General features: G+C 43.9%; 1 protein-coding gene across 2 annotated transcripts in view; it reads left to right on the plus strand.

Annotated features, from left to right (window-relative positions):
- Positions 1-16890, plus strand: part of SUSD1 (sushi domain containing 1) — a 133101-nt gene that overhangs the window by 44338 nt on the left and 71873 nt on the right. For both annotated transcript variants that reach the window (XM_053565695.1, XM_053565702.1), the window contains exons 6-8: positions 3055-3234; positions 15640-15737; positions 16637-16823. In XM_053565695.1, coding sequence (XP_053421670.1) covers positions 3055-3234; positions 15640-15737; positions 16637-16823 — 465 coding nt within the window. The remainder of the gene's footprint in view (positions 1-3054; positions 3235-15639; positions 15738-16636; positions 16824-16890) is intronic.

Consider the following 16890-nt stretch of genomic DNA (forward strand, 5'->3'; position numbering starts at 1 on the left):
GGTTCTCTCCCAAACCTCCCTAGTGAGCTCTTTGGAATTTCAGCTTCAAGGTACATAAACTTACACCTTTGACCTCTTTAATGATGTTTTCTCTACTTCCTGCTATAACTGAACCCTGGCTTATGTGAAATGTTTTAGATGTCAACAATGACTGGGCTAGTCTTATGACATGTTAACCACTTGTTTGGTTGGTTGTGTACACACAAATATATTCATGCCTTGGGATAGCAAACATGTCTACAGGTTTAATGCTGGGAAAATAGGATGAGGGCCACGGGGTCTCGTGTCTCATAAACATGTATGGAAAGGGAACGAAGCCCAATAAGCAAACATGGGACATGAGAGGTAGACAGGTTGGAGGTTTATGAAATGACTGCCTTGTTCTGGTCTCTGGTCTCATAACTGCTTTTGAGTGGGGTCTGTACTGACCAGAGTCTTTTTTTTTTTTTTTAAACTTAGAATCAAAAAACTGGCCAGGTGGGTTGGGGTAATGTGTGAAGGGTCTCATAATAACTCCAGTGACAACAATGAGACCCTGCTTTGGGAAGCCTCTCTCAGGGAAATAACTCTGGGGTCCTGCAACAGAACAAGAATTGAGAATGGGATGGAGAAGAGTATATTCCCATTTAGTCCGTTACAGCAGAACCTCCTCCCTGTAATGACCACCTCCTTAAGTCGACCTCATTTTCATAGACCAGACATGCACCACGTGTACATATCATACAGTAAGCCTAGTTCCTTACGTGGACCACCTCTGTCAGTTAGCCAGTTTGTTACAGCCCATTGTGTGGTCAACTTAGAGGGGTTCTACTACTGTGTCAGGGGCTCATTTAAGAGAAGCCACCTATTCTGAAGGCCAGGAATGGTTGATGGGGAGATGGGAACAGATTATACCATTTTCTCTGTTTTGAGTGGTATGTCTCCATACTTCTGTTTTCAAAGCCTGGATGTCAGGAGTGCTTAGTTTTCTTGGCTTTCTACAAATCGGGGAGAAAAATAAAAATCAGAATTAATGCTCCAAATTGTGTTTTTCTTTCTGCTTTTAGGTATAATTGAAATAATTAGATAATTTGGAATTATTATGGCTGTCTCATATTTGGCTGTCTCATTATACTTTCTTAAATAACATCTATGAGCTTCCTACGCTTGCATAATACGAAAAATTTAGCATGTTTTACTTCTTCCCTGCACCTCACTGCTCTGGTTTTATTGAAATAATTTGGAATGTTATTTCATTTATTTATTTATTTTTAGAGACAGACTCTCACTTTGTCGCCCTCTGTAGAGTGCTGTAGTGTCACAGCTCACAGCAACCTCCAGTTCTTGGGCTTAGGCGATTCTCTTGCCTCAGCCTCCCTACTAGCTGGGACTACAGGCGCCCACCACAATGCTCGGCTATTTTTTGTTGCAGTTTGGCCAGGGCCAAACCCACCCTCAGTATTTGGGGCTGGCGCCCTACTCACTGAGCCACAGGTGTCACCCTGGAATTTTATTTTTAAGTTTTTTTTTTTTAAATACTGTATCTTTTGGCTCTAAGATATTATACTAGTAGTTGTATCAAACTCTACAGTCAAATTTAAACGATTAAGGGGAGTTATCTATATAACTCATTCATTGTTTATTACTGTTAAAACCTGTCTTCCTTCTATACCTTTTCTTAGGATATCGATTCTGATTATTTTTTTTTATTGTTATTGGACTAGAATTATTTTTTGAGTTTTTTTCCAGAAAAGATATAGATACGGATTTTGAAATTTTTAAAAAATATCTGAAAATGACTTATTTGAGCATTTAAGTGAAGTATAGCTTGGCTGGCTCTGGAATGGTAACATCATAACCTTTGTACAGTTCTCTACAAACTTTCCTTTGTCTTTTAGAGATCAGAGTTGTGGAGAAGACATTTTATGTGAATTTTGTAATTCCAGGTTTGTCTCCCTCTATGCAACTGATTTTTTTCTTTGAAAGGTACATATACATTGAGTGTTAAGAAGATACTTTGTCTGCTAATTTGTTTTAAAAAGTTCAGGGATTTTACATATATTTCATTTACTATTCAGTTATCAAAATGATTGCTACAACTGCGTTATCATCTACTCGGAGTTAGGGATCTAAAGATACATGGGACAGGCCGTCCCCACGTTACAAATGAGATAAGTTCTGTAGGTTTGTTCTTAAGGTGAATTTTTACATAAGTCGTAACAGGTACATTTACTAATTACCTATCATAGCCTCCATTGGTAGGTGTGAGTCGTATGTCAGTCAGATGTTTGTAACCCAGCGACTGCCTGTAAAAGGTATCAGAACATTTTAATATTTAAAAGAACTCCGGTGGGGCACAGTGACTCACGCCTGTAATTCTAGCACTCTGGGAGGCCAAGGCGGATAGATCGCTTGAGTTCAGGAGTTGGAGATCAGCTTGAGTGAGAGTGAGACCCCATCTCTAAAACTAGCTGAGTGTTGTGGCGGGCACCTCTGCAGTCCCAGCTACTCAGAGGCTGAGACAACCAGATCGCTTGAGCCCAGGAGTTTGAGGTTTCTGTGAGCTATGACACCATGGCGCTCCACCACAGGGTGACTGAGTGAGACTCTGTGTCCAAAAAAAAATAAATAAAATAATAAAAAAAAATTAAAAGAACCCGGATGGCACCTGTGGCTCAAGGACTAGGACGCTGGCCCCATATACCGGAGGTGGCGGGTTCAAACCCGGCCCTGGCCAAAAAAATAAACTGCAAAAAAAAAAAAAAAAAGAAAAAGAAATTAAAAGAACCCTAAGATATATTATTTCATAGCCCAAGGCATTTTTATATAATCTCATAATTTGGCTATTCTCTATGTGTGCAGGTTTGGAAATACTGTTAAATTTAGATGTACCTATTTTCCGTACTTTTGAACAACCTTATTTTGTATACCCATTTTGGATTATTTGATAGGGTTAAGTGGTTTTTCTCTTTTTCCTTATGAGTGGCCTTATCAGTATTAAGTATTTCTTTAACATACTAGTTGTGGGGTTTGAAGCCCGGCTCACCCCTCGTGATGTGTTGCTTCCCATTGCAGAGATTGACTGTGGCAGCCCTCCGGATGTGCGACACGCCACCTTGGTGGAGAATCACAGCTCCAGGCTGGGCAGTGTGGCGCACTATGTCTGTGGAGAGGGCTTTGAGAGCCCTGGAGGAAAGATCACGTCCGTTTGCACAGAGAAGGGTACCTGGAGAAAAAGCACTTTAGCATGCACAGGTACAGATTCTGTTCTGCTGGGCTTGTGTTGTCTGGGAACAAAACAACCAGCAGGAACTTGTGGCATAAAACCATCTCATCGCTGCCTCACTCTGTGGCTGGCTCTGTCATTCACATGGGTGGGCACTTGGCTTTACATTTGTCAGCTAAATCCTGAAGATTTAGAGGGTGGATTGGGAATATAATTCAGAAAGAAATATTTTTGGGAAACTCACCTTAAATCATAGCAATTCCTATGTCCTCTGCTTGACAGGCTGAGACATTTTTGTTCATGAACCATTTTCTCAGTGGAACATACTCCTAACTTAATGTGTTGACAGCTTTTTGGAGAAAAGGTAGTGTAGCAAAAAATGGGTTTTCAATGTTGATTTTTATTAATTGTGGTAAAACACACAAAACATAAAATTTACCATCTTCACTGTTTTGTGTTTTTTTTTTGAGACAGAGTCTCAAGCTGTCTCCCTGGGTAGAGTGCTGTGGTGTCACAGCTCACAGCAACCTTAAACTCTTGGGCTTAAGCCAGTGGTTCTCAACCTTCCTAATGCTGCAGCCCTTTAATACAGTTCCTGTGGGTCACGACCCACAGGTTGAGAACCGCTGGCTTAGTGATTCTCTTGCCTCAGCCTCCCAAGTAGCTGGGGACTACAGGTGCCTGCCACAAAGTCCGGCTATTTTTGGTTGTAGTTGTCGCCATCGTATCTTCACCATTTTTAAGTATACAATTCAACAGTCAGTATTAGGCATACTTTTATTGTCGTACAACCCATCTCTAGAACTTTTTCATCTTCCAAAACTGAAATTTTATACCCATTGAAGAACAACTCTTCCTCCTCTCCACAGCCCTGGAACGCCACCATTTTATTTTGTCTCTTTTTTTTTTTTATTTTTTTTTGTAGAGACAGAGTCTCACTGTACCGCCCTCAGGTAGAGTGCCGTGGCCTCACACGGCTCACAGCAACCTCCAACTCCTGGGCTTAAGCGATTCTCCTGCCTCAGCCTCCCGAGTAGCTGGGACTACAGGCGACGGCCACAACGCCCGGCTATTTTTTTGTTGCAGTTTGGCCGGGGCTGGGTTTGAACCCACCACCCTCCGCATATGGGGCTGGCGCCCTACTCACTGAGCCACAGGCGCCGCCAAATGTCATGTCTCTCAAATAAGTACAATCATATGGTATTTGTCTTTTTGAGACTGACTTATCTAACTAAGTATAACATCTTCAAGGTACAGCCATATTGTAACATGTGTCAAATTTCTTTTGTTTTTTAGAGCAGAGTTACATTTTATTGTATGGGTATACCATTGTTTACCATTTATCTGTCAACAGACACTTGGGTTGCTTTTACCTTTGGGTTATTGTGAATGTTGCTATGAACATCGATGTACACATATCTCTTTGAGACCCTGATTTCAATTCTTTTTTTTTTTTTTTTTTTGAAACAGAGTCTCACTTGGTCCTTCTTGGTAGAGTGCCAGGGCATCTTTAGCTTACAGCAATCCCAAACTCTTGGACTCAAGAGATCCTCCTGCCTCAGCTTCCCCTGTAGTTGGGACTACCGGTGCCTGCCACAACTCCCAGTTACTTTTTTAGAGATGGGGTCTTGCTCTAGCTGAGGCTGGTCTTAAACTCGGGAGCTCAGGTAATCTACCTGCCTTGGCCTCCCAGAGTGCTGGGATTACAGGCATGAGCCACTGCACCTGGCCTAATTCTTTTTTTTCTTCTTCTTCTTATTTTTTTTTTTGAGACAAGAGTCTCATTCTATTGCCTAGGCTACAGTATCATGGTGTTATCATAGCTCATAGCAATCTCAAACTCCTGGGTTCAAGCGATCCTTCTGCTTCAGTCTTCCAAGTAGCTGGGTTTACAGATACCTACCACAATACTTGGCTGATTTTTCTAAGTTTTGTAGAGACAGGGGTCTCACTCTTGCTCAGACTGGTGTTGAATTTCTGAGCTCCAGGGATTCACCTGCCTTGGTCTCCCCAAGTGCTAGGGTTACAGGCATGAACCACTGATTCTGGCCTTAAATTAAAATATATATTTTTTACTTTTAGAGAAAGGGCCTCACTCTGTTGCCCAGGCTGGAGTTGCCCAGTGAGCATCATCATAGCTCACTGGGTTCAGGCAATCTTCCTGCCTCAGCCTCCTAAGTGCTGGGACATAGGCCAATACTAAGGCCTGGCTAATTTTTTATTTTTTTCTATTGCCCAGGCTGTTCTGGAACTCCTGGTCTACCACAGCACTGGTATTACAGGTGTGAATCTCCACACCTAGACATCGGTTCTTTTGGACTTTTATCCAGAAATGAAATTGTTTGTGAAAAGGACTTTTGAGATTTCAGTTCCTATTTTAGCAGTGCCAACAGTGCCAAGGCATTATAAACCTCAGTTCCCTTCCCTATAAGAGTAAAGTCTGCCTTTCCTACTTCAGTGTTGAAAGGAATAAATGAGATAATCTACAGAGAACATTTTGAAAAGTTTAAAGCACCATCCACAAGTTAGTCTTTTTCCTGAAATTGTTAGCTTTACGTGAAGATCTCATGAACCAATTTGCCTCCAAGGGACAGGGTGGGGCAAAGCAAAGATTCTTCCATCTGTGATGGTTAATGAGGAGAGTGACACATGGTTGTCCCGTGGTCTCTGGGGATACATTTCTGGATGCTGACTTACTTGACTCCAGAGACAGACATCTCTGAAGAGTGAAATCTTCAGGCAGCTTTGGTCTGGGCCTCTGCTTTGACTAGCAGCAGAATTGTGGTGCAATGTCTTGGGTCTTGCTCACGAGCATCGTCCATAGGGACGTGTGGACTTTTGGCGACTATTTGTGCATATAGCAGTGGCTCATAACCACTTTGGGGATAGGCATTTCATGAGATCTATGCTTTTATTCAGTAGGTATCTATTTAGTTTGCACTGGGTGTGAGGTACTTTGTTAGCACTACCTTCTTGGAATTTACAGTACATCAGGGAAAACTGAACTTTCCCCCAAAGAAAGGCACATACTTATACACGTATGATGTTTTACAAATAAATTCAAGGCATTCGTGGACCTCTGGAGTCTTTGGGGAAAGTCTCTTTGGAGCGGGTGGAAAGTTCAGCTCTGCTGCTGAGCCCTGTCTGTGCTCAGCTATTTTTACATTCAGTTATTTCCATTACAAACTCAAGAAGATGCAGGCAAGAGACTGTAAGAAGGGCAGACCTGAGTGAGCACCCAGAGTCTAATTTAACCTTCTCCGAGAGAGTCTCATTGATTTGCCCAATTTGCACAGAGAAGGAAGAGCTAACCTGTGACTAATGCCAGACTCCAGGGTTCCAGACTTAACAACTGAGGGGACTGAGAGGAGCCAGTGCCAGACTGAACTAGACAGGTGGTCCCTCCACCCTATCCTGAGATCCCTAAGAGGACCTCTGCGAGGTATTAGGAGGAGGCAAGGCAGCTGCCTCCCTGAATGCTGAATTCAACATCTGGGGAAGTGTTCCTGACACAGAGCTGCTGATGGAGTCACTTGCTTCTGGACCCTCAGCCATTAGCTTCATTGCTCAAGCTACTCTGACTCCACTATTCAGATTTCAAGGTGGGGAGGAGGTGTGAGGATTAGTCACTGCAGGAAAACCCAGTGGCTCTGCATGGGACCTAGTAAGCTATTAATTAGCTGATGCTTGTAGAGCACTTTGAAGAACAAACATGTTATGTAACTGCTAATTATAATTACTGTCCTCAGCCTGCTACCTTTCACAAAGTCTGTGGCTCCAGCTGCAGCTGTTGCCATGGGTTTATGCAAGCTTTGATTTAAGGAAAGAGAAGGCATTCTCCCCGAGAGCTGTGAGCTTTCTGTGAGGAGGCCTCTATGCACTCAATCAGGATTGGCAGCCAAATTCAATTTCCGCAGATAAAGGGGGCGATTTACATGCTGATTAATTCATAGTGCAGTGGGGATGATCTCTGGGTGGGTAGGTAGCAGAGACTTCTGAAAATGGGGTGAGAACTGCTATAACCTTGGCTCTTGGCTCAACTGCCCCCCTTTCCCTCTTTTTCCTGCGCCTCTGCATTTCTTCAGACCTCCCAACTCCCTCTGTGTGTATTTTATATTTACCTTCCTCCAGGTTCACTTTGGGCTTTTTCCCCCCTTTGTTTTCTATTTTCTGCTACTCTCTGAATACCTTCTACCTCTGTTCTCTGTTTTAATCCATTTACCCCCTATTGTATGTTTAGTTCCAGACTGGATGGAATAATTTATCTTCCCTTTATCTGGATTGCTTTTAATTACCTTAAAAATAATTTTGGAGCCTCTAGTCCTTTATTAATAGCAGAGTTCTATGTATGTTTTTAGTGAAGTGGGAACTCTCCTTAAGATGGTGGGACTTTTTTTTTTTTTAAGGCCAGTTTGGACTGGAAACTCCAGACAGCTGGGAATTAGGCAACCACTTCAGAGTCTGGAAAAACTCCAGGTGAAAGCTTGATGTTAATGAGTCAGTTTACCTCAAGATCAAAGAGGCTGATTCACTCTCGATAAGACTTTCCCTGGCTTCCATTCGGCATGGGTCATTTGGCTTTTTATGTTTAGAATCTGAGTTAATAATTAAAAGGTTGAGGCTCACTCAGTCTGTGCTCTCAGAAGGGGAATATCTCTGTTGGAAACACAGACTGTTTATCTGCTGGGATCCTTTCTGTGCCCCTAACCCACCCCAGGCACCACCTCTGGGCCTCTTTGACTCCTGTTGGCTTCTGGGCCTTATGTTTGGTGGTGGACCTTCCTGCCCAGCTCAGCGAGTGCTCACTTGCAGCTACACACACATTTCAGAGGGAACAGAAAAGTCAGCTGGAAGCAATGGCCACGTTTATATAAATAGCCCCATGGCTGGTGTGGATCTAGATGTGTGTACGGTTTGCGGACCATAACGCATTACAGCTTCTGCTGACTGAGCACCCACATACCTGCCCAGTCCTCTGCGAGGGCCCTTAATACTCGATCTTGTTTCATCCTCAATAAAACCCTGTGTGGAAAGTATTGTTATTTTCATTTCATAGTTGAGTAACTGGAGACTCATAAAGGTTAAACAACTTTCACGGAGTCATTCAGTAACTAGCAGCTGGTAAAGTCAGAATTTGAACTCAGGTCTGTAAGCCCCATCTCCTATGCCAATTTGTCCCCCAAGCTTGAATTATTAGTTCACCATCCTGACAACATTTCCTATAATCAAAGTATTTCTACTTCTTAGAACAACTTATATCTTAAACTTCATAATTTTAATTCATCTTTTTTTTTTTTTTTTGAGATGGTTATGCTCTGTTGCCCAGGCTAGAGTAGGGTGCTGTGGCAATATCAGAGCTCACAGTGAGCAACCTCAAACTCCTGGGCTCAAGCGATTCTCCTGTCTCAGCCTCCCCTGTAGCTGGGATTACAGGCGTCTGCCACAATACCTGGCTAATTTTTCTAATTTTAGTAAAGATGGGGATCTTGCTCTTGGTCAGGCTGGTATTGAACTCCCGAGCTTAAGCAATCCTCCCACTTCAGCCACTCAGAGTTCTAGGATTCTAAGCATGAACTCCCATGCCAGGCCAGTTTAAATTTATTGATTAAGAATACTTTGTAAGGCTCATTGCCAATAGCTCACTGAGTAGGGCACTGGCCACATACACCAAAGGTGGTGGGTTCAAGCCCAGCCCAGGTCTGGTAGACAACAATGACAGCTGCAACCAAAGAATAGCCAGGCATCGTGGCAGGCACCTGTAGTCCCCGCTACTTGGGAGGCTGAGGCAGGAGAATTGCTTAAGCCCAAGAGTTTGATGTTGCTGTGAGCTGTGATGCCACAGCACTCTATCGAGGGCAACATAGGGAGACTCTGTCTCAAAAATAATAATAACACTAATAATTTAAGAAAAGAATGCTTTGTAATATATGTAATATAATGAGTTTGATAATGTAGGTGTATTTTTTCTAACATACAATAGATGAAAACCAATACATAGTGAACATGTAGACCTTTATCCATGTGCCACTAAAAATCATCCTAAAGGCTGTGATACATTTTAGGAAAGCACTACTCTAAGCCATGAGATGTCTATTTGCTTTATGTGACTGTAAATTAAGGCTTAAAGAGAGGAAACATATTAGAACTTTTATAGCCAAACATGCATTTATTCAAAGTAGTCACCTTTAGAAGCCACAACTTGGGGCCAGGCATGGTAGCTCATGCCTGTAATCCTAGCACTGTGGCCGAGGCAGGTAGATTGCCTGAGCTCACAGGTTCAAGACCAGCCTGAGCCAGAGCAAGACCCCCATCTCTAGAAGTAGCTGGGCATTGTGGTGTTTGTTTAAGAATCCTGTTTGGGAATGGCCTGTAGTTTCTGAGTGTTATTGGAAGATTAGTCATCTTACCTTTGAAATCAGATGCTGTTTTACTAAAAGTGACACCGAGCTTGACCATCTGTTTGGGTCACCTGAATTTATTACTTATGACCTTTTACTGTTACCAAAAATATAGAAAAAAAGATATAAAATGGGAAACAAAGACCTGTCCCCGTCCTTGCACAGTGGGACTTCTGTGCCCACTGTCTAGGTTCACTGCCCTCCCCTCTCCTCCCAGCCGGCTGAAGGGAGATCAGGCATCTAACACTCCCCTTCCACTGGGGCTTCTCACTGAGGTCACAATGACCACCTCACTGACAAGTTCATGTTCTAGTTTCAGTTCTCTTTACTCTTGACCTTTCTATAGTGGTTATCATTGCTGATCATGTATTTTTCCATCTATCCATCCATTCAACCAATCAACCAAAATAATGACATTTTTTTCTTTTCTTGGGACAGAGTCTTACTTTGTTGTCTTCAGTAGAGTGCTGTGGCATCATAGCTCACAACAACCTCAAACTCCTAGGCTCAAGTGATCCTCCTGTCTCAGCCTCCTGAGTAGCTGGGACTACAGGCTCCTGCCACAATGCCCAGCTATTTTTTTGTTTGTTAGAGATGGGGTCTGGTTCTTGCTCAAGCTGGTCTCAAACTCCTGAGCTTAGGCAATACACCTGCCTTGGCCTCCCAGGGTGCTAGGATTACAGTCATGAGCCACCGCCCCTGGGCTGAATATTTTTTAGTATCTATGTCTAATGCACTATACCAGTGTCTGTGAATAGATAAATGCGGTTTTTGCCGTCATAGAGTTATTTTCAGGAGAACTTGTTATTAAATAATGAACTATATATCATTATTTAACCACAAATGTGATAGGAACTACCCACAGAGTAATACTAGATGCCAACAGAATGCTGAAATACACATTATATATATATATAATGTACAAATGTACACACATGTATATTTGTGCATATGTGTACACACACACGCACAGTAAAGCAAGGCAAAGGTACTTACTTTATCATTAGTTGAGCTTTATTTCCCTAAATCTACTGAGAGTTCAATTGCATACTGTGGGAACTACTTTTTTAAAACCAGAGAGGCCTAAGTGTTCTGCAGCACGACAGGCCAGAGCCCTCTCTACCCACCTCTACCCAAAGTCAAAGCTGAGATCTAATCATGACCATGTGAGTGCCCCATCAGGAGAGCAGCACTGTATGAGAGGAGAGAGGGCTGGAGCTTTCCCCAGTGCCCGGATGACCTGTTCCTGGCCTCCTGGGTGGGGGCTGAGGAGGTTGTGGGGGATTGGTAAGAAAGGAGGGAGACAGAGATGCCCTTTAATCTTCTCGTTTCTTTGTTCCTTGACAGCACTCTCTCTGCCAGCCCCCTGCCCATCTCCCACCATGCCCTTCTCCCCAGTTGCCCCTAGGTTTTGGTGTTTCCTGTGTTCTGTCCTTGAGCTACTCGCTCCTACTTGGATGTCTCCTTTGCACCCAGGCCTTCAACTACCTTCCAGATGTCCATGACTTTCAAGACTATTTTTTCCCTAAATAGTTAGCACCTAACTCAGATTTAGCACATTGTCAATACCATTCATGTCTCTTTCTGGCAAACATGTCCTGCCTTCTCCTGTATTTCTTAGGAGAGCAGCAGAGACTCTCAAGTTCAAAGGCTGGCCGTCAGTCTGCACTCCTCTCTCACTTCCTATGGATTCTTCTTCAGAATTGTCTCTTGTTTTGTTGTACAGTGATCTGATTTCATCTCTCTCTCTCTCTCTTTTTTTTTTTTTTTTTTGCAGTTTTTGACCAGGGTCGGGTTTGAACCCACCATCTCCAGCACATGGGGCTGGTGCCCTACTCCTTTGAGCAACAGGCGCCACCCCTGATTTCATCTCTTTATCTTTTTACTGAATAACTGTTTCAATGCAAAGGCGCTTAGCTGTGAAATCCTGGCTTGCTTGCTTATGGAACTGTAGGACCTTTGGTTACTTAATGTCTCTAAACCTTAGCTATGAAATGGACACAACAGTTTGTAGCACATGAGGCTATTTTAAAGTTTAAAGGAAATGATACATTTAAAGCACTGCACACACTATCTCTGATCCATAGCAATAACCTAATACACATTCACTCTTGTTATTATGTTGATTATTACCTCTGATGACAGCTGTAGAGATGAGCTCAAGTCTAAAAGAGCGATCCCTGTCTGACATAGCAATCACAGGGTAAATGGCACTGTGTTCTTCCCTCGTCACCTCTGGTTCTTCTGTGTTCTAGTGTTTCCTTTAAAATACACCAGAGTGAGCTTTCTAAAAGACAGACTGTTCCTGTTATTTTCTGGCTTTCAGCTCTCTGTGCTCGTAGGAGTCAGCCTGCACTTACTCTGGCCAGCGAGAGCTTTCCCGGGCTGACCCTGTCCTCTCCCTGTGCTGCTCAGTTTCTGTCCTTCCTCCTCTGCAGGCACGTGACACTCTTCCACCCCTCTGACTGTGCCACACACACTCTTACTGTCCCAGGCATTGGACCTGCTGTTCTGTCTGTTTATGTGGCTTCCCCATTCTTTAGCCATTTATCCATCAAGGCCATGTCCATTGTGAAGGAGGCCTTCCCAGGCCCTCGGGTGAGAGTATCTTTCTGATCCCCTGTGATGCTTGGTACACATAGCTTTGTAATGATCTGTAACTTACTGTGCTGTAATTTTCCCATGTACCTGTTTATTGGCTGTGTTAGACAACATGCTCCTTGAGAGAAGGACCGATGTTGTGATGATTATCCTCACAGCCCAGCGCCTGGCGTGGCAGGAGGCGCCGCACTTGATAGCCATTCAGTGAGTGATGAATAGTGGACGAGCCCTGGAGACGGTTTCAAAGAGGACTTTCAGAAATGATTTCATTTATCAGGACTACTGGAATTAGAGCGTACCACTCCAAGTCATCTTTTTTAAAAGGGCAGCATTAACGTAGAAGATGTTCGGTATCTGATACGTTCATAAAGAAGTGTTCCAAACCGATCTGTAGATGACTAGAGGGAAATACAACCAAACTTTGTTACATTTCTTCTTGGGATGAAATATCTGACATCTCTATAATTGGATCAGAGTCCCATCTGTGTAGAGAGCGTGGCACAGGCTGGAGGCAGATGGCTTCTTTGAGATGCCATTTACAGTTGTCATAGTGAATGAACAAAAAGGAAGCACAAGAAAGAAAACTCTTTTCTAATCTCTGCTTGGGTGACAAAGGGATGCAGAGTGAGAGGAAATTTGCTTTATTGGCAACTTGGAGAGAAGGTGAGGGGGCGAGACATTTCCTTTTCCTCTGGACTCGGTGGTGAGTTAGCAGGAGAGGGATGTATGAACGAGCAGAGGTGCTGAGAGCGCTGGAGCGCTGAAGGGCAGTGGAGAGGGAAGGGCCAGGGATATTTGGGGTTTATTCAGGCTGATAAAAAGACCAGTGGCAGTGTCGTCTTTGTGCTACCCAAGAGGGTGAACAGATGAGGTCACTGCATCTCCTAAGGTACCCAGGCCTACAACTGAAGTATTTCTTTGAGTTTAAATTATGTGTATTCAGAGAAATATTGATATAGAGATCCTGGAATGCTTCAGACAGCCATGGCTGGTCTGGTACCCTTGCAGGAGTCTGTTTTCCTCTCTCTAACTCCACTGATTCTCGGTTCCTAATAGATGACCTGAACTCACCTATGCCCAGATCATGTGGGGAATAGATAATGCTGCCGATGGGATGATTTAATAAAGGCATAAAATCTTCTATGGGCAGAGAGACCAGTAAGCCAGCATTAGTTCAAAGTTGGTGGTTGGCTCCAAGTATAGGAGAAATGAATTGACCCTACAGATGCCTAAGGTTCAGGCTTCCTTTCCCACTGGGAGGCTGAGAAGAAATTTACAAGAAGGAAGGAACAGGAACTGAGTTGAGGAGATTCATTTTCTTTTTTTTTTTTCTTGCCGGGGCAAGGTTTGAACCCACCACCTCTAGGCATATGGGACTGCGCCCTACTCCTTGAGCCACAGGCACTACTGAGGAGATTCATTTTCTGAGATGGAGAGTTATCTTTCTCGCTCTTCTTGATGGGAATCTTGCCTTGGGTTTTCTGGAAAACAGAGCCTGAGGCAGGGGGCTTATATTTATATGCAATAGGGAATAAAGCCCCATGGGTCAGGAGTGGTGGAGGCCTAGGACAGGAAAGCAAGGAAGGAAGGATTCCACATCATGCTTACTGGTCTCAACTGGGGACAAGGACTGCTCCCCCTGAATGACAGCATCCCGAGAGGCTGTAGAAATGAAGTCTTTGTAGAACTGCCCTTGAGGGGAAAGAAGGAGGGAGGATTTATCCAGTGATCTTCTCCCCTGGGGCTTTAGCTCCCCTGCACTTACAGGTTGTGATTGCACGGGTGTGGAGGCTTTTCAGGGAGGACCCAGAGTGGGAGGCGAGATGTGGGAGTGTTGTTAGGGCCCAGGCAGGACTGGAAGGGTGAGCAGGTGAGCCTGAGAGGTTCAAAGAATTCAGAAGTAGGATCTGCTTCAGGGGGGAATACTTGGCATTTTCCTGTTTGGTGATATGTAGATTTCCTTCTCCAGGGAATTTTTCTCTTTTGGATACTGTTGTAAATGAAATTGTTTCCTTAATTCCAGTTTGGATTGTTCATTGCTAGTCTGTATAAACACAATAGATTTTTGTACATTAACCTGTAACTTTGCTATACTCCTTTCTTGGCTTTTTTTTGAGACAGAGCCTCAAGCTATCACCCTGGTTAGAGTGCTATGGCATCACAGCTCACAGCAACCTCCAACTCTTGGGCTTAAGTGATTCTCCTGCCTCAGCCTCCCTAGTAGCTGGGACTATAGGCACCTACTGCAATGCCTGCTATTTTTTTTGGAGGGTGGGGGATTGTTGGTTTCGGTGTTTTGTGGTTTTTTTTGTCATTTTTTGGCAGGCCCAGGCCGGATTCGAACCTGCCTGTTCTGGTGTATGTGGCTGGCACCTTAGCCACTTGAGCTACAGGCGCCAGCTCTTTCTTGGCTTTAATAGGGGTATAGTGTGTGCACATGTGTGCATATGTGTAAATGTCCAGATGATATCATTTGAAAATAGAGATAGTCTTGTTTTTCTGTAGGCAATTTGTCTTTACAGAAATAAACAGCTAGGTTCCCCACCCCTTCACGTCTGAAAAGCCACCCAAGTGGTTGACTGGGCCATTGGAAACTGCTCGCTCAGAGAACCAAGCCGCTAATATGGCAGACCCACATTACTAAATTCATTACACGGAATAATATTGAAAAGAAATGGAACAAGCCAGAGAAATCAGTGATAGACCAGGATTAAATAGTTTCAGTTAAAGGAGTCTCACAAGTATCTAGGGACTATGTGGAGAATTTATTTAGTTTACCTGGAGCTGCTCCTGAGCAATGTGTGGGGATACTTTTCATCTTCCTCTTTGTAAATAAGAGCACCCCACCACCCAGTGGGAAGATTCAACGTGGGACTCAGACCTGGGCCTCGTTTCAGATGCCAGTGACATCCCTGGCCTATTGGGATGGAATTCTTTTTTTTTTTTTTTTGTAGAGACAGAGTCTCACTTTATGGCCCTTGATAGAGTGCCGTGGCATCATACAGCTCACAGCAACCTCCAGCTCCTGGGCTTAAGCTATTCTCTTGCCTCAGCCTCCCGAGTAGCTGGGACTACAGGCACCCGCCACAACACCCGGCTATTTTTTTGTTGCAGTTTGGCTGGGGCTGGGTTTGAACCTGCCACCCTCGGCATATGGGGCCGGTGCCCTACTCACTGAGCCACAGGCGCCGCCCTGGGATGGAATTCTTACCCACACTCCAGCAGGAATCTTTCCTTTTCTTCCACCATTCATGATGAAGAGAAGTTAGGCGATTGGCCTAGGGCAGCTTGAATTGCCTGACTTGGTATCTGAATCACAGCATGAATGGTGGGCAGAGGAGATACCAGCTGTGCAGTCAAACTCATCTCCATTAGGATTTTTTCCAATGTATTCATTGATACATTTCATGAGTCAACTCTCTTGTTCTATTTTAGAAAAAATGACAGAAATTCATGATGTCGAGTTGTTTAATAACACCTGTGTGAAGTGGCAAATAAACTCAAGAAAAATAAACTCCAAGATCGTATATGTGGTAAGTGAAGTGATTTATGTTTTCCTTCTAGAGCAGAAATGGTAACTCACGAGAATTTGAGTAAGAGGGACTTGTTTCCATAAGGGCTTCTCAATCTAATTGCTGTCTGATCCCACTGGCATTTAAAAAGGGTGGGTAGAATTTTTAAGGTACCTGCATTATTTTGTTATTTTACATTTTGGGTTTGATGTATTTGTCTTTGGACAGGGTGTGTATGTGGGGGATGCATTTATATTTGGCATCATCATTATTGCTTGTTTCCAAGCACTTGTGTTCACTCCCCCAGAGCAATGCTGGAAGCATCTGCTGACTTAGTGACAGATGCAACTAGTGGTCGTGTGTGGTGACTGCCTTCTTTTGTGGCTGACCGTTGGTGTGCAGGATATCACTGCCTCATTATGTCATATCTTTATTTATTTATTGGTTTTTGAGACAGAGTCTCACTCTGTTGCCCCAGGCTAGAGTGCCATGGCCTCAGCCTAGCTTGCAGCAAGCCCAGGCTCCTGACTTCCAGTGATCCTCCTGCCTCAGCCTTCTGAGTAGCTGGGACTACAGGTGCAAACCACCACACCTGGCTCATTTTTCTTGTTTTAGTAGAGACAGGTTCTTGCTTTGCTCAGGCTGATCTCTAAATCCTGACCTCAAGCAATCCTCATGCCTCAGCCTTCCAAAGTGCCAGGATTCTGTGCATGAACCACCTTGCTCGGCCTTGTGTCACTTCTTTATTGATCACTGGATTTATTGATCCCTGGGATGATCAAACTTGATCATCATATACCTGATAGTAGAGCTTACCTTATTTACCTTCCCAGGTTGAGCAGGAAAATAGGATCCAGCACTGCAAAGTCTTGGGTGTTTTGACTACAGTCATGTGGGCTGTCTTGTTTCCTCTCACAAAGGTACACATAAAAGGACAACGATTGGACCCGGTGGAATCAGTTCATGAAGAGACTGTCAACTTGACCACAGACAGCAGGACCCCAGAAGTCTGCCTAGACCTGTACCAAGGCACTAACTACACTGTCAACATCTCCACCGCCCCTCCCAGGCGCTCTGAGCCAGCCATCATTGGTTTCCAGACAGCTGGTAGGTGAAGTCTCATTTCCTGCTAGAAAATGCTAAGCACAGGATGTGGGGAGACATTTGGCAGGAT

The sequence above is a fragment of the Nycticebus coucang genome, chromosome 2 (assembly GCF_027406575.1).
Source record: "Nycticebus coucang isolate mNycCou1 chromosome 2, mNycCou1.pri, whole genome shotgun sequence".
Classification (NCBI taxonomy): Eukaryota; Metazoa; Chordata; class Mammalia; order Primates; family Lorisidae; genus Nycticebus; species Nycticebus coucang.